At 38.5% G+C, this 22500-nt stretch overlaps 1 protein-coding gene across 3 annotated transcripts in view; it reads left to right on the forward strand.

Annotated features, from left to right (window-relative positions):
- The window catches only part of LOC103035707 (neuronal migration protein doublecortin), a 73966-nt gene that overhangs the window by 26929 nt on the left and 24537 nt on the right, over positions 1–22500 (forward strand). For all 3 annotated transcript variants that reach the window (XM_049465526.1, XM_022666293.2, XM_049465524.1), the window contains exon 3: positions 4615–4958. In XM_049465526.1, the coding sequence (XP_049321483.1) occupies positions 4615–4958 (344 nt within the window). The remainder of the gene's footprint in view (positions 1–4614; positions 4959–22500) is intronic.

Consider the following 22500-nt stretch of genomic DNA (forward strand, 5'->3'; position numbering starts at 1 on the left):
ACCCTCTCCACTTTTAGACTCTTTGGCCCCGTTTTTCTGCGCTAGAAATGCGCACTCTCTCCGCTTTTAGACTCTTTGGCCTGTTTTTCTGTTCTAGAAATGCGCACTCTCTCTGCTTTTAGACTCTTTGTTCCGTTTTTCTGCGCTAGAAATGCGCACTCTCTCCGCTTTTAGACTCTTTGGCCCATTTTTCCGCGCTAGAAATGCGCACTCTCTCCACTTTTAGACTCTTTGGCCTGTTTTTCTGTTCTAGAAATGCGCACTCTCTCCACTTTCAGACTCTTTGGCCTGTTTTTCTGCGCTAGAAATGCGCACCCTCTCCGCTTTTAGACTCTTTGGCCCGTTTTTCTTTTGGACACCCCTGCTTTAAGGGGTTAACTAAACTCTGCCTCACTCTACATCCATTGTGGTTTGCTATAAACTCAATAATTGTATGAATTGTTGATTTCAGCTCTGTTCCACATGTTGGGTGTATAGTAGAGGAATGTGTTCATTAGAATAAAGGTGTCTCTGTATATATTTGGAGATATATTAGTGTTATATAAAGTGTATAAAGAGAGCTGCTGCTCTCAGTTTGTTGTTTTGCTGTGTCTTCTCTCTGCATTCACTGCATACAAATGATAGATGACCTTCCAGCCTCTGCGCTGTGTGTGTGTGTGTGTGTGTGGGTGTGTGGGTGTGTGGGTGTGTGTGTGTGTGTGTGTGGAGAGAAGATACTGCAGATGATGGATGGATGTAGAGACAGTGTGGACGGAGGGAATAGGGTGGAGATGAAGAGAGATGGAGGGATAGTGGAGGAGAGAGGAAGCTATTACTGAAGAAGAGAGGGGGAGGAAGAATGATATATAGTGATGGAGGGAGAGGAATAGGAGGAGTAATGGAGAGAGTGATATATCCTTCTAAACTCTGTCCACTCATTTTATTGTCAGTTGTTGTGATGTACAAAGTTCTGAGACCTATAAGTCAAGCACCATTTATATATATATATATATATATATATATATATATATATATATATATATATATATATATATATATATATATTCACCAGGAGTAAAGCAGCATAAAGTTATCCAAAAGCAGTGTGTAAGACTGGTGGAGGAGAACATGATGCTAAGATGCATGAAATTAAAACTGTGATTAAAAAACAGGGTTATTCCACCAAATATTGATTTCTGAACTCTTAAAACTTTATGAATATGAACTTGTTTTCTTTGCATTATTTGAGGTCTGAAAGTTCTGCATCTTTTTTGTTATTTCAGTCATTTCTCATTTTCTGTAAATAAATGCTCTAAATGAGAATATTTTTATTTGTAATTTGGGAGAAATGTTGTCTGTAGTTTATAGAATAAAACAACAATGTTCATTTTACTCAAACATAAACCTATAAATAGCTAAATCAGAGAGACCCAGCTATTAAATATATAGCAAACTGCTGATAAGGTGCAGTTTAATCTGATGTATTAGACAGATAATAAACTGCTATGATCCAACTCTGTCTCTGCTGCTGCTCCATGCTGTTTAAACACTGAGAGCTCAGTATGTGCTGTGTTCACTGCTCAAATCTGCGCTGCACATCTTATTAAAAACACTGTGTTTAAAAGCGCAGAGGCAATTTTTGACTAACAATGTTCAACAAGTTTGCCAGTCATGTTTATATGATTCATGAATTCATCAGCCAATCACAGTCTGGATCTGTATTGTCTTTAGGGACAAACCCACGTTCTATTTCTATGGGTGTCTTTTTTCTCCGTTTTTGTTCTCAGTTCCTCTGTTCTCAGGTGTTATAACACAGTAATTATATCAGACAGACACATGCCCTGATCTCTTTTACTCCAGAAGACATACGGCTGCTCAAAAATATCATCATTTAAAATGTAAAAGGAGGCAGAATTGTTATATTTTACTGGAACTGATCATGTTTTGCTCAAAATTCTACTTATTTTTAAATGTATAGACTTTAAATATATTCACACCTAAGATATAAAGGATAGCATAAGGATATTGATGAGTTCATTTGAGTTCATTACATGGATTATTAATTATTACTTTGATAAAATACATGGAGAAACAGCATCAGGCGGATTTTTTTTATTTATCTTGATAATCAATAATCACACCTCTAGGATACATGTAGCTACTAAAAACCTAAAGACACTCAGAGCAGCCTATGCCTTTCAGTATTTTAATCAGAACACACAAAGAAAACTATATACAATACCAATGTAAACTTATTTTTAGTCTAAATAAATAAAAATTTAGTTTAGTGCAAAATAACTACTTAGTAAAAATGTGTAAAATATATAAAAAACTATATAAAGTAGTGCGCTCACCATACCTAGCTTTAGTTTGAGTAAAGCAGGTAGTTTCACACTTTTTCTGGGGACTCTTTTGAGTCTTTATTTACTGATATTATTTGGTTTGAAACATCATATAAATATGTTTGAAGCACTAAAGGTAAATAATATTGGTTGGGGAAGGAGATTTATCACTTTTTTAGGTGTTTCTCTCAATGGGTTTCTTGTAGATTTAGCTTTACCGCACTGGGATGTGATCACTATTTTTAGAAAGAGTAAGCTCCGCCCTTTCTGACCATATATGGATTATGTTAATGTGTGAAGGGATTCCTGAGTAATTAAGCTGAGAACACAAGGTGAGATTTTGGACGTAAAATCGGTCCAAGCCACTGTCCCTAAAAAGTGCAGGTGTGTTCAATAATCAGGTGATCATCTCATACAGTGACAGCTTCAACTTTAACCTCCGCGTGTAGAGCTAAACAGTTTCTACAGTTTTTTCATAATAAACGTATTTCTTATTAAAGGTTTAACTCTAATAGTGTAAATAACTGGGATATATTTAGATATATTTGCTCTGGAGGAGCTGAAGGCTGATGGCCGGGCTGCTCCGCCCACTCAGCGGCTGCTTTTAGCCGAGATGTTTGAGGAGCTTTGTGGTGGAGGATGTTCTGCTCATCTTCTTACATAATAAAGCAGCTCCTACACCACATGTGGGCTGAGGGAGGCCAGGGATTTACACACTGACAGAGAGAGAGAGTGTGTGTGTGTGTGTTAGAGTGTGTGTGTGTGTTTGAGCTGTTTATAGAACTGAACTGGTTCTGCGTTGCTCTGAAGCTCCAGGGAAGCAGAACTTTCTTCAGAAAAAAGAATAAATGAATCAATGCTACGAATTGAATTAGATAAAAAAAGAGATTTTTAATTAATGTATTTACATTAATTACAACATGTGCATTAAGTCATTCATTAAGTGTTATTTAGTGTGTGTATATAATGACTGTGTATATAATAAGTGTGTATATAATGTGTGTGTGTGTGTTGCTGCAGGTGAGAGTTACATGTTTGTGTAGTGTGTGTATTGTGTGTATATAATGTGTGTGTGTGTGTGTTGCTGCAGGTGAGAGTTACGTGTGTGTGTAGTGTGTGTAGTGTGTGTATATAATGAGTGTGTGTATATAATGTGTGTGTATATAACGCGTGTGTATATAATGTGTGTGTATATAACGCGTGTGTATATAACGTGTGTGTTTCTGCAGGTGATAGTTACGTGTGCGCGTGTATAGTGTGTGTATATAACGTGTGTGTATATAACGCGTGTGTATATAACGCGTGTGTATATAATGTGTGTGTATATAACGCGTGTGTATATAACGTGTGTGTTTCTGCAGGTGAGAGTTACGTGTGTGTAGTGTGTGTGTGTATACATTGTGTGTATATAACGTGTGTGTATATATTGTGTGTTTCTGCAGGTGAGAGTTACGTGTGTGTAGTGTGTGTGTGTAGTGTGTGTGTGTATATATTGTGTGTATATAACGTGTGTGTATATATTGTGTGTTTCTGCAGGTGAGAGTTACGTGTGTATAGTGTGTGTATATAATGAGTGTGTGTATATAATGAGTGTGTGTATATAATGTGTGTATATAACGCGTGTGTTTCTGCAGGTGAGAGTTACGTGTGCGCGTGTATATAACGTGTGTATATAACGTATGTGTATATAACGTGTGTGTATATAACGCGTGTGTATATAACGCGTGTGTATATAACGTATGTGTATATAACGTGTGTGTATATAACGCGTGTGTATATAACGCGTGTGTATATAATGTGTGTGTATATAACGTGTGTGTATATAATGTGTGTGCAGGTGAGAGTTACGTGTGTGTAGTGTGTGTGTGTAGTGTGTGTGTGTATATATTGTGTGTATATAACGTGTGTGTATATAATGTGTGTGCAGGTGAGGGTTACGTGTGTGTAGTGTGTGTGTGTAGTGTGTGTGTGTATATATTGTGTGTATATAACGTGTGTGTGTATATAATGTGTGTGCAGGTGAGGGTTACGTGTGTGTAGTGTGTGTGTGTAGTGTGTGTGTGTATATATTGTGTGTATATAACGTGTGTGTATATAATGTGTGTGCAGGTGAGAGTTACGTGTGTGTAGTGTGTGTGTGTAGTGTGTGTGTGTATATATTGTGTGTATATAACGTGTGTGTATATATTGTGTGTTTCTGCAGGTGAGAGTTACGTGTGTGTAGTGTGTGTGTGTAGTGTGTGTGTGTATATATTGTGTGTATATAACGTGTGTGTATATAATGTGTGTGCAGGTGAGAGTTACGTGTGCGCGTCGGAGAACTACTATAAGAAGGTGGACTACACGAAGAACGTGAACCCGAACTGGTCGGTGAACGTGAAGGCGTGCGCCGGGCAGAGGAACGCGATGTGCGTGAGCGGCGGGCGGCCGGGGGCGGAGCCGCGTGAGAATAAGGACTTCGTGAGGCCGAAGCTGGTGACGGTGATGCGCAGCGGCGTGAAGCCCAGGAAAGCGGTGCGGGTTCTGCTGAATAAGAAAACCGCACACTCCTTCGAGCAGGTCCTCACCGACATCACCGAGGCCATCAAACTGGAGAGCGGCGTGGTGAAGAGGATCTACACACTCGACGGGAAACAGGTAACACCACACACACACCTTTTATAAAGATATCATTCCGCTAAAATTCACTTTTTTCTCTCTGAGTTTTTTATGAAGCTGCATAGAAAACCGTTTCTAGCCTCCCCTCTCTGCAGTAGTTAGTAAAAGAAAACCCTCAGAAATATGAGTTGAGCAGAGAGACGTTAGGGTGTCGACATCAACCAGTGGCTTCATGGCCCCGCCCACCTCGGCTTAGGACCGCCCACAGGCGGAGATTAATCAGGCCTAAAGCATTAGGAGCTACAGCTCTGTTTACAGTAGCTCTTGTGTAAGTAGTAACTGTACCTTTAAATCGGATCTCCGGTTGATTTCACGTTTTACCGTTATTGTTATAGAAAAAAAAACGAAAAGCATCTGTTCATGTTTTTAAGAAACGTGGAAAACCTTTTTATATTTATTTTAGTATATTCTTGAAATTAATGTTTAAAAATTTAATGTTTTGTGATATTGTGGAGAATATTGTTATCGAAAAAAACTAAAAGCATCTGTTCATGTTTTTAAGAAACAGTTAAAGATTTTTTTTTTATTCTCTGTAATTTAGGAGAATATTGTTATCGAAAAATAAAAGCATCGGTTATGTTTAATAGAAATGTTTAATAAAGACTTTTAGATTTTTTTTCTCTTGGTTTTAGTAGTGTTTTAAATCTTGATGGCTATGCTGACAGTTGATTTTCTTGATTCTTTTGTGTTTTAGATGATTTTATTTACATTTTTATATTTATCTATTTTATAAAAAAAACATTACCTTCATACAGAATATCATTATCGAATAAATATCAGTATCAGTTCATGTTTTTAAGATTCATTTAAAGATTTTTGATATTATTTTAGTATATTCTTTCTTGAAATTAATTTTAAAAAATCTGTTTTGTATAAAAAATAGCTATGTATTTGCATGAGGTATAAGTGTGTAATTTGAGAGTTTTGCAGCAATCTGTTTTTTGTAAGTAATTTTTACTGCTCATATGACCAATACCCTAATATAATTTTAGTTAAGTAATACCTGAGCACAGTTTTAAGTTCGCTTTTTATTCTCAGGTGTATTGACAGCTATGGGAAACCTGTACTGTAGTTTTTGGAGCATAAAGCTTTATACAGACTTTACAAATTTATAGTAAAATGTTGGATATTAGATCTTTAAAGACACTCTTTCATTCATAGGTTTACTTAGAAATCCAGTTCCTGAAAGCAGCCAACGGTGGTTTTAAACATGCAAATACAGAGACATTAACAATACAGAGCTTTATCTTTAATCTAAACAAATTATTTTGGCATTTTGGTTGTGTGTCGTGTTGCTGAACAGCTTTGTTACCTGTTTTCTCAGGTCAGTGTTTGCTTATTGTGCTTTATAACAGTTGATTCAAAGGAATAATACAAAAAAACATTATAGAGCATTATAGAGTGCCCCCTACGCTTCCTGTAGTGTATTACAGTCTGTCAGAATGAGCGTGTTGTGGATCATATGAACATTATAGAGCATTATAGAGCGCCCCCTACACTTTCTGTAGTGTATTACAGTCTGTCAGAATGAGCGTGTTGTGGATCATATCAACATTATAGAGCATTATAGAGCGCCCCCTACACTTCCTGTAGTGTATTACAGTCTGTCAGAATGAGCGTGTTGTGGATCATATAAACATTATAGAGCATTATAGAGCACTCCCTACTCTTCCTGTAGTATATTACAGTCTGTCAGAATGAGTGTGTTGTGGATCATATAAACATTATAGAGCATTATAGAGCGCCCCCTACACTTCCTGTAGTGTATTAAGTCAGGCTGGGAGTTTTTCTACATACTGTGGATAATAGCTGTGTAAATAGGCCAGTGCTGCCCTATTTGCTTGCTCTACTTCTGATTCTCCTCACTGTGTGTGTGTGTGGTGTGTGTGTATGTGAGTGTGCGTGTGTGTGTGTGTGTGTGACATAGTAATACATCTTTCTATATCACTGTGAGTCCAGAAGCATCCTCTGTCCAAGCCATTACTGAACACACACACACACACACACACACACATTTTCTCAAGGTCGTCTGTTCCAGTGCTCTGGTTTGGTCACATGACCTCTATTATACTCATTATTCCGGATGTAATAAACTGTATATATAAATATGTCTGCACACTAACAGATAAAATAATTATAAGTATTAATAAGTTTTGCCAATAGATTAGGATTTATATATATATATATATATATATATATATATATATATATATATATGTATTTATATATGTATTTATATATATTTATATGGTCTAATGCCTGGTCTGGACTTTAGAGGGGTACAAACCCCCAGTAATGAGATGTGGAACAGAGTCCAGAATCTGGTAGAAAGTCTTCTCTGGACAGTAGAGACAGTTACTCCAGCAAAAGCAGAATAAACTCTTAATAATATCCTTGGTCGCTATCGCTTCTGAATATATCTACACTGATGGGCGTGGTGTTCTGGAAATGAGGTGTGTTCAGGTACATTTCTGGAGTTTTATCTTGTTTATCTTGGTAACAGAAAACACAGGAGCTCCACTGACTGAATACAACCTAGACAGACGCCAACAGTCAGACGTTCATCGCTATCTCGGTAACACAGGCGCTGTGCCGAGCCGAGCGTACGCCCCCACTTATTACACACACATGAACACACACTTTATGCCCAAAATTAACCACACCCCTGATTAATTAAGAGAATTAGTAAATGCATTTTGTTTAGCATTTTGAGACTCGCAAGGTGTACTTTTCCTGTCGTTATGATAGCAAAGACCCACTGACACGCCCCTAAATTAAGCTGCACTGTGCACGGGTAACACCACGCCTTTAGAGCACTAAAACAGGGCCCTAAATGTCCCTATACTTTTTTCCACTCTTGTGTAATCCACAGCTGTTTATCCAGATGTGATCATTGAGAATGAAGATCTGATTAAAGTCAGAGGCCACACCCACTCAGATCAGATTTCCTTTATGTACTGCACAGTTCTAGTTAGAAAATACTGGCTTTAGCTCTGCTGATAACAGATGATACATCCTGACCCAAAATTGTTAGCTAGGTAACGGTTAGAAGGTGGTTGCTGGGCTATTGCTAGGATATTTGCTATTTGGTTGCTGTGATGGTTGTTGGGGTGTTGCTAGGTGGTTGAGGAGGGATGTTATAGGATTTTAAAGTAACTTTACTCAGGTCACTGTACTCAGGTTACGAAGCGCTACGTAGTTTTAACCTGGCAACTTTGGGGGTGGAGTTAGTGTTGAGTTAGTATTAATAGACTGCACAGTTCTAGTTAGAAAATACTGGCTTTAGCTCTGCTGATAACCAGTGACAGTGGTTGAACTTTGCGTGTTTTCTTAATATCTGACTATACAACCTGACCAAACATGGGGGTTGAAGGGTGGTTGCTGGGCTGTTGCTAGGAAATTTGCTATTTGGTTGCTGTGATGGTTGCTTGGGTGGTTGCTAGGTGATGCTATGGTGTTGCTAGGTGCTTGAGGAGTGTTGTTGCAGGATTTTACAGTAATATGACTCAGTTACAAAGCTTTATGCAGTTTTAGAGAGAGGAATCGTGCAGCTTCACCAGAGTTACGTAGTGCAGTCCCCATACTTGTTTCCACTCTCGTGTAATCCACAGCTGTTTATCCAGATGTGATGATTGGGAATGAAGATCCGGGTATTGATCGGTTCTGTGGTCGGTTAGTACAGTCTTACGCTCCCACTGAGACCAATTGCTCTGACAGCTGAACAATAACTCACTCTGTTTAACTGGGATTAGTGCTGGAAGGCCCCACACCGACTGATCAATACCAGTATCAGCAGCTCAGCTCAGATTCTGATTGGCTGAATCAGAGACAGGTCAAACAAAGTACAGCAGTATGACCAATCAGAAACAAGTAGCTGTTTTACTGTATATCCAGTTTACATCAAAACAAAAATCAGAAACAGATTAAATTCTGTGTTTTCTTTGGTATCTCAGGTGGTTGCTGTGGTGTTATTAAGCAATTTCTGTTTTTGGACTAGGTGGTTGTAAGGCAGTTGCTATGTAGTTATATTCTTTTGAATCTTAGGTGGTTGCTGTGGTTTTATTAAGCAATTTTGGTTTCTATACCAGGTAGTTGTCAGGCAATTTCTAAGTAGTTGCTTTCTTTGGGATCTCAGGTGGTTGCTGTGGTGTTTTTAAGCAATTTCTGTTTCTGGACCAGGTGATGGTTAAGCAGTTGCTAGATAGTCAATTTCTTTGGTATCTCAGGTGGTTGCTGTGGGGTTATTAAGCAATTTCTGTTTCTGAACCAATGTGGTTATTAGGCAGTTGCTAAGTATTTAAATTCTTTAGTATCTTAGGTGGTTAATGTGGTGCTATTAAGTGATTTTTTTCCTCTTTTTGGACCAGTTGGTTGTTAGGCAGTTGCTGAGTAGTAAATTTCTTTAGGATCTCAGGTGGTTGCTGTGGTGTTATTAAGCGATTTCTCTTTTTGGACCAGTTGGTTGTCAGGCAGTTGCTGAGTAGTAAATTTCTTTGGTATCTCAGGTGGTTGCTGTGGTGTTATTAAGCAATTTCTGTTTCTGGACCAGGTAAGTAGTTGCTTTCTTTGGTATCTCAGGTGGTTGCTATGTCATTCATATCCTAAGCTGCTGCTTTAATATCTCATGTGGCTTCTATGCAGTTTCTAAGTGGTTGCTGTGGTGTTGCAACTAGATGAGTCCAGAATTTTGCAGAAAGTCTTCTCTGTACAGTAGACACAGTTACTCAAACAAAAGCAGAATAAAGTATTTTTAATAGTCTTGATTTTAGAAGAAAGCATGTATAAAGAGTCTGTTTTACTGTACCTTCATTTTTCATCAGAAAAAGATCCAGAAACACCTTAAAGTCAGTGTTTTTCTTAAATGTTGTGTAGTGTAGATTAATACTAATCTCATCCAAGCTACAAAAAAACATGGAATTATCTATTAAACAAAAAAGTGTACAAAAAAACAAACCAGAATATGTTTTAAATTTTACATTCTTTAAAGTAGCTTTTATGTCAGTTTTATGAGGTAAAGTCACCTGGAATTCAGGCTTTCAGTTAACAGCTGTGCTGAACTCATCAAGAGTTAATTACTTGAATTTCTTGTCTCTTAATAAAGTGTTTGAGAGCATCAGTTAAAGTAAAGTAGTGAAGAGGTAGAGTTACAGGTATACAGTGAATAGTGAATATTTGAGTAATGTTCGAATCCAGGTTATGAGAAGCAACAAGTACTCAACTAAATAAAGAAAAGAATGACTATAATACAGCGTATACGGCGTATATGGTGATTATCCGTATCTCCTGGGACAGGAAGTGTTTAGAGAGGAGGTTTGTGGACAGGAAGCTCTAAGTGGCTGATGGGAAACTCTTATCGGATTGGCTGAATCTCCAGAGTTCAGCTGAGAAACGGCTGCACTTAACTCTGATTCTCGGAGGAGCTTTAAGAAGAATCGCTTTAAAGCACCAGAACCACATGATCACCATATTTCCACACTGCCACACTGCGCCAGACACATATTAAGCTAGGTGGTTGTTACGCAGTTGCTTGGTAGTTATTTCTTTGGTATCTCAGGTAGTTGCTAGGTGATTCATATTCTAATCTGCTGCTTTGGTATCTCACGTGACTTCTGTGGAGTTTCTAAGTAATTTCTGTAGTGTTGCTACTAGACGAGTCCAAAATTTAGTAGAACATCTTCTTGTCTGGACATTAGAGACAGTTACTCCAACAAAAACAGGATACACTCTTTTAATACCCTTAATTTCTAAAGATACAATCAATAAAAAGAGCAGGTTTGTCAATACTTTTGTTCATAGTGTACCATGTACTGTGTACTGTATGTTGCTGTGGTGTTATTAGTGTTACTAAGTCAGTTCTGTTTCTGGACCAGGTGGCTGTTTTTGGACCAGCAGATGCTGCACTGCTTTTGGGTTTTTAAAAACCTGGCAACCCGGAGGTGGAGTTAGCATTGGGGAAAGTACACAGTTCTAGTTAGAAAATACTGGCTTTAGCTCTGCTGATAAGAGATGGAAGTGCTTGAACTTTGCATAATTCCTTAATATCGTATGATACGTCCTGACCAAACATTGTTAACTGGGTAGATGGTTGGAAGGTGGTTGCTGGGCTGTTGCTAGGACATTTGCTAGTCAGTGTCTGTGATGGTTGCTGGGGTGGTTGCTAGGTGTTGCTAGGGTGTTGCTAGGTGGTTAAGGAGTGATGTTGCAGGATTTTACAGTAATATTTCTTAGTTTATATAGCTTTACTCAGTTTTGGAAAGAGGAACAGCAGGGCATTAAAGTCAGAGGCCACACCCACTCAGATTTCCTTTATGTACTGCACAGTTCTAGTTAGAAAATACTGGCTTTAGCTCTGCTGATAACAGATGATACATCCTGACCCAAAATTGTTAGCTAGGTAACGGTTAGAAGGTGGTTGCTGGGCTATTGCTCGGATATTTGCTATTTGGTTGCTGTGATGGTTGTTGGGGTGTTGCTAGGTGGTTGAGGAGGGATGTTATAGGATTTTACAGTAACTTTCCTCAGTTTACTGTACTGTAAGAAAGCGCTACATAGTTTTAACCTGGCAACTTTGGGGGTGGAGTTAGCGCTAAGTAAGCAATTCTGCACTGCACAGTTCTAGTTAGAAAATACTGCATTTAGCTCTGCTGATAACAGGTGACAGTGGTTGAACTTTGCCTGTTTTCTTAATATCTGATTATACATCCTGACCAAACATTGGGGTTGGAAGGTGGTTGCCTGGCTGTTGTTAGGATATTTGCACGTTGGTTGCTATGATTTTTGTTGGGATGGTTGCTAGGTGTTGCTAAGGAGTTGCTAGGTGGTTGGGGAGGGATGTTGCTAGGGGGTTGAAGGTGGTTTATACAGGACATGTAAATGTATAAAATGCGTTAACCATCTTAAAAATGGTCCACACCTGTGTAACGTTGCTAAGTGTTGCGCGGGTGGTTGCTAGGTGTTGCCATGGCGTTGCTAGGTGCTTGAGGAGTGTTGTTGCAGGATTTTACAGTAATATGACTCGGGTTACAAAGCTTTATGCAGTTTTAGAGAGAGGAACCGTTCAGCTTCACCAGAGTTACGTAGTGCAGGATCAGCTTTCCCGGCGTTCCGGAGGGGAATAATCCTGAAACTGCTGCTTTATGGTGAAAATACTGCATTATTCAGCTTTTAGGGTTTAATAACCTGCCGTTTCTGTGTGTGAGAGTGTGTGTGTGTGTGTGTGTTAATCCTCAGGGCTGTTTTAGCTCAGATAATATCAGTAATTCTATACCTCTCTCTGTAAGTAATTCCCGTTCTCCCGGTTCTGATCCGTGAGACTCGGTCATGCGGAGCTTCATGAATATTCGGCTCAGATCTTACCGAGCTCCTCCAGCAGCACCTGCAGCACCGAGATACGCCGGCTTTACCCATAAGCCCCTGCAGCGACGGGGGCGGGGCCGTCTACTGTGGGTCATTTACATCCTCCACAGTCAGCTTTTACACCCCGACCCGGCACACACTCTAATACACCACGTTAACCACCTCAAAAAAGTGTTTAAACAGGACCAAAAGTCCAGTACACCACGTTAACCACCTTAAAAAGGATTTAAACAGGACCAAAACTCCAGTACACCACGTTAACCACCTTAAAAATTGGGATAAACAGAGCAAAAACTTTCATACACCACGTTAACCACCTTAAAAAAAGGGTTTAAAATAAAATAGAACAAATACTCTTATACACCATGTTATCCACCTTACAAATGGTTTAAACAGGGCTCTCACTCTTATACACCATGTTAACCACCTTACAAAACGGTTTAAACAAGACAAAAACCCAAATACACCATGTTAACAAACCTTAAAAACAGTTAAAACAGGACATACACTCTTATATACCATGTTAACCACCTTACAAAACAGTTTAAACAGGACACACACTCTTATACACCCTGTTAACCACCTTAAAATCACTTTAAGCAAAACCCACACTCTTATGCTCCACATTAAGCACCTTAAATTTTTTTTAAACAGAACAAAAATACACCACGTTAACCACCTTAAAAACGGTTTTAACAGAACAAAAACTCCACCCGTCAGAAGCGCAGTAATGAGATGCGGGACTTTCTGCTGTGACATCATCACTGTCACTCTGCCAGACATATGACATCACCACCCACCTGCAGGACTCATTACACACAGTGTGTGTGTGTGTGTGTGTGTGTGTGTTTGTAGAACTGTCAGACACTTCTTCACTCGTCCGACTTCTTACGGCTCCTCCTCTTTTATCTTGTCCTGTGTTTGCTGAGGCAGCTGCTATGGCTGGTTGCTAGGCGACCACTATCAAGTATAAAGGCAGACCCAGCTGGGCTCCACTAGCCTGCCAGTGCTACATCCGCCAGGAGGTGTGTGTGTGTGTGTGTGTGTGTGTGTGTGTTACATTACTCTGGGTGATTTGAGCACTACTCACCATGTCGTCTGCTTCATCCTTCATTTCCTACTTTTAAGGGAGCAGAATTGGAACGGCTCCATCCCAAACCACACCCCAACCCCTGTGCACTAGATATCACGACTATCATAGCTTTATATAAAATAAAAAACTGAATTAAAAACCTTAGACCCACATAACAGGACAGTTACTTAAGTCTGACCCGACAGGACCAGAGGAGAAAGTTCATGTTAGGAATCGGGAAGAGAATCTAAACTCTAATAAGCACATATACACACACACACATACACACACATAATCTCTATCTGGACAAGTTTAGTTTCTCAGGGGGTTCTGGGTAATTTTCTCTTTTATGGGTTTTTTTTTATCCTCTGTGATTTTATTCCCGTCCAGAACGATCATGTAGGTGTTTTTCTCAGACGTCCTCTCAGAAAATTACAGGCTGATTTATCTAGTGTTTTTCTCTGAACTCTTTTTCGTGGTCCTCCGGTAATTTTAGTCCCGTCCGGACGCACATCTCTGAGTTTCATCCCCTCGCCTTTAATAAAATAGATATTTGTCCACTGCCGCGCACCGTAATTACACTTTGGGCGCAGCAGAAAAAAGCCTAAAAACTCTCTGGTTCTCCTATTTTTTCAATGGCAGTCTGGATGCAGGAGTTTTATCACTAAAAAGTAGAAGTGTGAAATATTTTACACAGACGAACCCCTGAGATAATAATCCCATCCGGATAGAGCTTTATATACACACACAAACACACACACACACACACACACGCAGCATACACACACACACACTTTAATCTCTTTTCATGCGCTGTATATTTGCTGTAGGATATTTAATATGGAGTGTGTTTGTTGTTATAGTTTGTATTGGAGGTGTTTGTTCTCCTGCTCGTCGTGGACACTGAAGACCCTCAGGGCAGAGTCAGTGAGAGTCAGTATGAATCAGTGTAAATGGGTGTAAATCTTTGCAAGAATCAGTATGAATCAATTTGAATCAGCATGAATCAGCAAGAATCAGTGTAAATGGGTGTGAATCTTTGTGAATCTTTGCGAATCAGTATGAATCAGCAAGAATCATTATGAATCAGTATGAATCAGAATCAGTATGAATCAGTATGAATCAGTATGAATCAGCAGGAATCAGTATGAATCCATTTGAATCAGCATGAATCAGCAAGAATCAGTGTAAATGGGTGTGAATCTTTGCGAATCAGTATGAATCAGCAAGAATCATTATGAATCAGTATGAATCAGAATCAGTATGAATCAGTATGAATCAGTGTGAATAAGCAAGAATCAGTATGAATCAGTATGAATCAGTATGAATCAGTATGAATCAGTCTGAATCAGCAAGAATCAGTGTAAATGGGTGTGAATCAAATGAGTCATTGTGAATCATTGTGAATCAGTGAGAATCAGTTGTGAATCGGTGTAATTCAGTATGACACCACAGCGTGATGATGTCATCACCCAGGATTTACAGCACAGCAGAAACGAGACAGAGAGAGACAGAGACAGAAAGAGAGAGAGACAGAAAGAAAAACAGAGAGTGAGAGACAGACAGAGAGTTAAAGAGACAGAGAGACAGAGACAGACAGACAGAGAGAGACAGAGTGTTAGAGAGAGAGAGAAAGACAGACAGAGAGAGACAGAGAGAGAGTGAGAGAGTGACAGACAGAAAGAGAGGGAGAGAAAAACGACAGAGTGAGAGAGAGTGAGTGATGCTCTCTCTATCCTGGGTTTTCTCTTTTTTCATCAAGGCGGTGATCCAGAGCGTGGCGGAGGGCGTTGTCATGGCGACTGCCGGAGGTTGCCGTGACAACAGCGGGAGACGGAGAATGCGCTGAGTGGGCGCTTTGTGTTAAATGCTGCCACACACACACACACTTTCACACATTGCAGTAGAGTGTGTGTGTGTGTGTGTGTGTGTGTGTGTTATTACCGGGTGTGATTGGAGCGCTGCTTAACATTTTCTGAAAGAGTGATAATGACTGAGAGAGAGAGAGAGGGATGCTTCATCCTTCCTTTTCTCCTTATAAGGGTGCAATTTTGCAGCGGCTGCGTCTCAAATCACACTATATTCCCTGTGCACTAGAAAGCACACTCAGCTCACTCTGCCTTTGTTCATTTGTGCACCACAGACACTCTGAAGTGAGGGACTCTTGATTTGTGGGCTGTGTTCCATTATTATCTATATGTTTTTGGAACACAGCCCACAGTCACCTATTTACACTTATTATTAACATAATTAGGATTAATCCCTTTTTTCAGGATTCTGTGATTATAAATTCTGCATGTGTAGCAGTGTGTATTGTTCACACACACACACTCACACACACACACACACACACACACATGCTGACACTGCAGCAGAAAACTACTCAAGCATGGACCCGTCCCAATCCTCAGCGTACTGCAGTCTATAGGGCTGATAATGGTTATATTAGTATAAAGTATTTAGGCTATGTTCTGATTTAATTCACAGTATATTAATACACATATATAACCTCAATAATCTAATAAATATTATATTCATACAGTATAAAATGTTTAATAGTAATATAGAGATCTGCTGTTCCCTTAATATAGAGACTCGCTCCCTTCACTGCGGCCCTGCTGCACTGCGGGATCACACACTGCAGAGGTGCACTCGGACCCCTCCCAAATCTCACACACACTACACACACTACACCCACACACACTATACACACACTGCACTGCTGCAGGCAACAGATATATATAGAGAGGAAAAGAGAGAGAGAGAGAGAGAGAGAGAGAGAGAGAGGGCAGTTTCATGTCAGGCTGGATTGAAGCCAATATATATATATATATATATACACGTGTTCTTACTGATTTGAAAAATATATATATATATATATAAGTCATTTTCAATGTCAAAATAAAAATATATTTTCTTATATAAACAATAATAGTTAATAAAAAATATAAATTGTATTAAATGTTTTTTTTTTCAAATTTGGGGAAAAGCATAATTGTATGCAAAAATTTTAATAAATACATGGAAAGCTAAAACAGTTAATTAAATATGTATTACCGATGCACCACATTTTTAACAAGTATAGTTTACTTTCTAATTTCAAGAAAAAAATCTGATTTTAATTCTGAAAAATGAGAAATTAGAGCTGTTCCGTTCAGTTGGTTTGTGTTTTATTGTGTTTTAAGGTTGAATACCTTAAATAATATAAATGAGATTAAATGAAAAATTTTATTAAAATAAAGTCTAATTCTAAAATATGTCACATTTTTTTTTAAATCATGCTTTTAAAAATACTCTATTTTATAAGAAATTTGAAATAATTATATTGTGCATCAAGAAGAAATAAGAACATAATTTTTAAAAATCTTTTAAAACAATAAAGTTAAAACTTTGGGAGTAAAATTTAATTTTAGGAGTGATTAAAAAAAAGGAACTAAATCAAACAAAAAAAACATACAAGATATGTATTTGCTGAAATGAGAATAATTAAGAATAAAAAATAAACTATTGCAAAAGTAAATAACAATGTGTGTGTGTGTGTGTGTGTGTGTGTGTGTGTGTGTGTGTGTGTGTAAAACAGAAGCCATAACAGGATTCTATTATATTACACACACACACTTTCTTAATCAGATCAATCACACTCACTCCCGCAGGCTGGGTAACGGGTTCCCATAGCAACAGCCCGGCGACAGCAAGCGACAGCATCAGCCCGGTGGGCGTGACCTTTCAGGTCACAGGAAGTGAGTCTGATCTCAGTGACTCAGCGAGAAAATTACTAACACAGATGCATCATGGGAGAAAAACTGATTTTAATCTAAAAGCAGACCTAGTGGGCGGAGTTTAAACACTGCACTAAGTGAACCACTTCTGACACCAATTTTTATATCAAAAACTAATAATCAAAAATCACACACACACACACACACACACAGCCACACACCTTACACACACACACACACACACTCACACACACACACACACACACACACAGTAGACACACACTGGTTGCTGAAAACTAACTGCTGAGATGATGAACCCATTGAACCCAGCTTCTTATCTTTTCTTGTTGCCATGGAGACCGTCCCTGCACCGTTATTGGATTTGCCTTGTGTGTGTGTGTGTGTGTGTGTGTGTGTGTGCCGGTTTGATTGACAGGCCAATAGGAGTGTTAATTTACGCTGAGAGGGAATTAGCCAATCAGCAGAGAGTAAATGGAAGTCTAAGCTACGACCTCTACACTAAACTGTCCTAATATTTGTGGACACGCGTTTTAACGAATGCATTATTCAGCTAATTTAAGCTGCTTCTATTGCTGCTGACACAGATTATAGTGTAGTATCTTTAATAGAGAAGTACTGCCAATAGAATAGAACTCTATGGAGCAGATATATAGATAAATATAAATCTATTGGCTCCATCTCTAATATCATTAATATAAGTTAAATTATAATTACTATACTAGTCCTGTACAGCTCAGCCCATTCATTTATATAGAGGAGTATAAACCCCCAGTACTGCAGTGGAACTGTGCTCTCTGGAATGATGGAGCTCTGTCCAACACTTTTAGCATAGTGGGATGAGTTGGGGAGTTGACTTTTAGCAACACCATAGCAACCACCTGTGATGCCACAGTAAACAACTAGTCATCAGTTGGTAGAAGGAAGCGTCATAGCAATTACTTGGGAAAACCAATATGGAATCAACTTTGTCAAAGTTGTGGAAGACCACTGCAGTCACCACTTGGATACCACAGCAACCACTGAGAGACAATATCAAGCAATCATGTGGTAACCACTAATACGACACCATAGCAACCACTAGGAATACAATAGCAATGACTTAGTTAGGGACACGCCTAAAAAGAGAATAGCAACATATCTTGAATTTTCAATCTTGTATTAACAAAAACATACTTCTATCAACATGTGAAACCATACTTATCACATAGCAACACCATAGCAACCACCATATATATATCCCTTTATTCAGCGGGTCTCACCGCTGGGTGCCGTGACCTGTAAAGCTAAGCTAAGCTAAGTAAACAAAACTGTAATTCTCAAAAATAAAATTATTTTTTAGTTAATCGATCGATGGATGTTAATCTATAAACAGATTTTTCTCCTGAAAACTGTTTATTTGGGTGAGTAAAGCGCTCCTGTTTGTTTACAGTAAGCTTAGATTTACAGATTTAAACTAAGGCTGGGTGCAGCAGCATTAGCATTAGCAGCTAACCGCTAGCGCAAGCCCTGGTTAGTGGCTAACGCCACCCGAAAGTGCTACACTGAGGAACCCTGAGTGTTCTGGTAAACCAGGGTGATATTAGCTAGCGGTTCATCCGACGTAGCTTGTTTTTTTAACATGGTAAACATGCAGACTACCATGTGGTAACCCCTTAGCAACCCCATAGCAACCACCAGGGATACAACAGCCAAAGGCTTAGCACGCAAACGAGAAACAGCATAGCAAGGAATTATCAACACCATATACGACAGGTATATCAAACTGTGATGCCCTACCTATCACTTAGCAACACCGTAGCAACCACCAGCTCCTATAACAGGCTGATATACTGTATATAAAGCAAAGCATAGAAGAAAAAAAAGGAATAATAGGTAAGAATCACAGGGCATCTCAGGATATGTAGCCCAGGATAACAATGATATACTGTAATAATACTGTGATTCTGTGATACTCGATATATCATAATTAGACAATTCTCTACGATACTTTCACACCATTTAACAACCAACATTCTGCACTGTTAAAATAGCAATCTGCCAAAGTCAGAGCTCATCTGGTTCTTAAAGGGAATGATGAGCAAGAGACACTCTGATTGGTTTATTTCACGCTACGCCCCAAATTATTTAGAAAAATGAGTACACGACTTTTGCCTTGTGTTTTGAGCCATGCAAACTGTACTTTTCCCGTCGTTATGACAGCAAAGACACACTGACACGCCCTAAATCAAGTTGCATTGTGTACAGTTAACTCCTTACCTATAGATTGCAATTTAAACTAATTTAAATCTGAGTCCACAGCTTCCGTGGTGTGTTTTTACAGCGTAAATTTTACAGCGTAAATATATTTCCACGTTAATAAAACACAGCGTAAACACTGTTATCTCTAACGTGAGAATGTGTTTGTGTTGAAGTAATATATTTTATTCATGAGGAAAAGATGCAAACATTTGTATCCATTGAACTGAACGCATCGCTCCTTCAGCGTAGTGTTAGCTGCGTTAGCATGCTAGCGCCGGTCTTTTGAAGTCTTTGAGCTCCTGCTGTGAGGAAAGCTGCGTTACGCTAATGATGCTTTTCAGCCTCGACTGTCGTGCTGACTCACAATCCGTCTAGACTTCTGAGATCTTAATAATACAGCCTGGCTACAGAAAAAACGCTCCGCCGTGGGATTAAAAACGGCACATTTTTTTCGAGGTACAGATTAAAACAGGGCTTTATAAGTGTTTAATCAAATACATTACTAGTTTATAACAAGCACTGTACGCTATATATCTGCAAAAGTATTGAGACTCCACCTCTTTATACGTCGTATTTCTGAAATCTAGAATATTAAAAAGAGTTTATCTTGCTTTTGTTGGAGGAACTGTCTCTCTACTGTCCAGAGAAAACTTTATGCTAGATTCAAGGCAAGGCAAGTTTATATATATATATATATATATATATATATATATATATATATATATATATATATATATATATATATATATATATATAGCAGCTTTCATACACAACAATCATTTAAAGTGCTTTACAAATGAGAAAATACAAAGAGAATTAAAATTACCAGTAAACGTAACAATACAAATGGAAATTAAAAAATAAATTAAGAATAAAGCATGGATAAAACATGATTCAAGCATGATTAAAACAAAGATAAGTCAAATTAAAAACATGTTAAAAAATAATTTTAATTTAAGTAAACAGTTTAAGAACAATGTTAAAAGAAATATAACATCTCACCTCTAATGGCAAAAGGGGCTAGCGCTTAGCGCTGTGGTTAGCGTTTAATGCTAATGCTAATGCTGCTCCAGTCGGTGCTGGAGAACTAAACTAAAACCTGAAAACCTCTGGAATATAATCAAGAGGAAGATGGATGATCACAAACCATCAAACCACCAAACTGAACTGCTTGAATTTTTGCACCAGGAGTAAAGCAGCATAAAGTTATCCAAAAGCAGTGTGTAAGACTGGTGGAGGAGGAGAACATGATGCCAAGATGCATGAAATTAAAACTGTGATTAAAAACCACCAGGGTTATTCCACCAAATATTGATTATTTCTGAACTCTTAAATCTTTATGAATATGAACTTGTTTTCTTTGCATTATTTGAGGTCTGAAAGCTCTGCATCTTTTTTGTTATTTCAGTCATTTCTCATTTTCTGTAAATAAATGCTCTAAATGAGAATATTTTTATTTGTAATTTGGGAGAAATGTTGTCTGTAGTTTATAGAATAAAACAACAATGTTCATTTTACTCAAACATAAACCTATAAATAGCAAAATCAGAGAAACTGACACATTGTGGTATATATTTACCCTAATTAGAGACTGTAGCTCCGCCTCCTGTGTATAATATCACAGAACCTCAGTGTATATGTGACCAAATGACCTTACTGGCCTGGACTGAGTGTTCCATATGGTAGCCGTGTGAGTGTGTGTGTGTGTGTGTGTGTGTGAGTGTGTGTGTGTGTGTGTGTGTGTGTGTAGGTCATTGTGTTGAGTCAGTGTGAGGTCCAGTCTGGCAGAAGAAGGACCAGTTAATAATTGACAGCCTCCAGATTGGAAGTGTGTGTGTATAGTGTGTGTGTGTATGTGTGTATGTGTGTGTGTGTGTGTGTGTGTTACTTATATATGTAGGGAGGGAATTTTGCATTGGTCATGTGGTCATTTCAGCTGTGTGTGTGTATAGTGTGTGTGTGTGTGTATAGTGTGTGTGTGTATAGTGTGTGTGTGTGTATAGTGTGTGTGTGTGTGTAAGTGGGCAGGACATGTGGTCCTGACAGCTGGTAAGGGTGGGATTAGGAACAGCCCCCTCAGTGAATGTGTGTGTGTGTGTGTGTGTGTGTGTGTGTGTGTGTGTATAGTGTGTGTGTGTGTGTGTGTGTATAGTGTGTGTGTATAGTGTGTGTGTGTGTGTGTGTGTGAGACATTGGCGCCTATACCCAATAAAGAACAATAAGGGAAAGTTATGGGGGTTGTCAGGGGCGATGATTGACCCCCACTCAGACCAGTAGTGTGTGTGTGTGTGTGTGTGTGTGTGTGTGTGTGTGTGTAAACTCTGAATAATAGAGTAAACACAATACAGACAACTGTAAGGAGGCTTTAAAGCGATACTTTCACCCCCAGTTCTTTATTTTACCCCCAAATATCCACCTTATTCTGTGCATTGATAAAAGACTAATGTAGCTATATTAGCTTAGCTCACATGGCTAATATAGCTAAATTAACACTGAAGCTACAAGGCTAATATTCCTTAAATTAGCACTTGAGTTACAAGGCTAATATACCTAATTTAGGACTGGAGTTACGAAGCTAATATAGGTAAATTAGCCCTAGCGCTACAAGGCTAATATAGGTAAATTAGCACTGGAGCGACAAGGCTAATGTAGCTTTCTAATATAAGCTTGTAGGCCATATAAAATAAATAAATGTGATAAATAATGATAATATAATGTGATTAATTGTGAAGAGTCTAATGTGATTGTGAATAACCACCTAATATTATGATTTACTATGAATAACCACACTATAAATAATATGAAGAATTGTAATAAACTAAAAAAAAGCAGAGCCTTCACAGTCCCTCAGCGCGCACACACACACACACACACACACACACACACACACACACACACACACACACACACGCTGCTATAAGATAAACAAAGATAATTAATTCATTAATATTAATGGGGATTAAGAGTTTGTTTGCTTTGTCTAGAGATTGTGAATTATTCATTGTATTCAGTTTAATCCACACGTATCAGATCAGCTCTAATAATCAGATATAACTGTATCTAATATTTACTGATGGTCAGGTTTGATTGGCAGGTCTTTATCTGAAGGTGTTCA

This window comes from Astyanax mexicanus, chromosome 1 (genome assembly GCF_023375975.1).
Source record: "Astyanax mexicanus isolate ESR-SI-001 chromosome 1, AstMex3_surface, whole genome shotgun sequence".
NCBI classification, from domain to species: Eukaryota; Metazoa; Chordata; class Actinopteri; order Characiformes; family Acestrorhamphidae; genus Astyanax; species Astyanax mexicanus.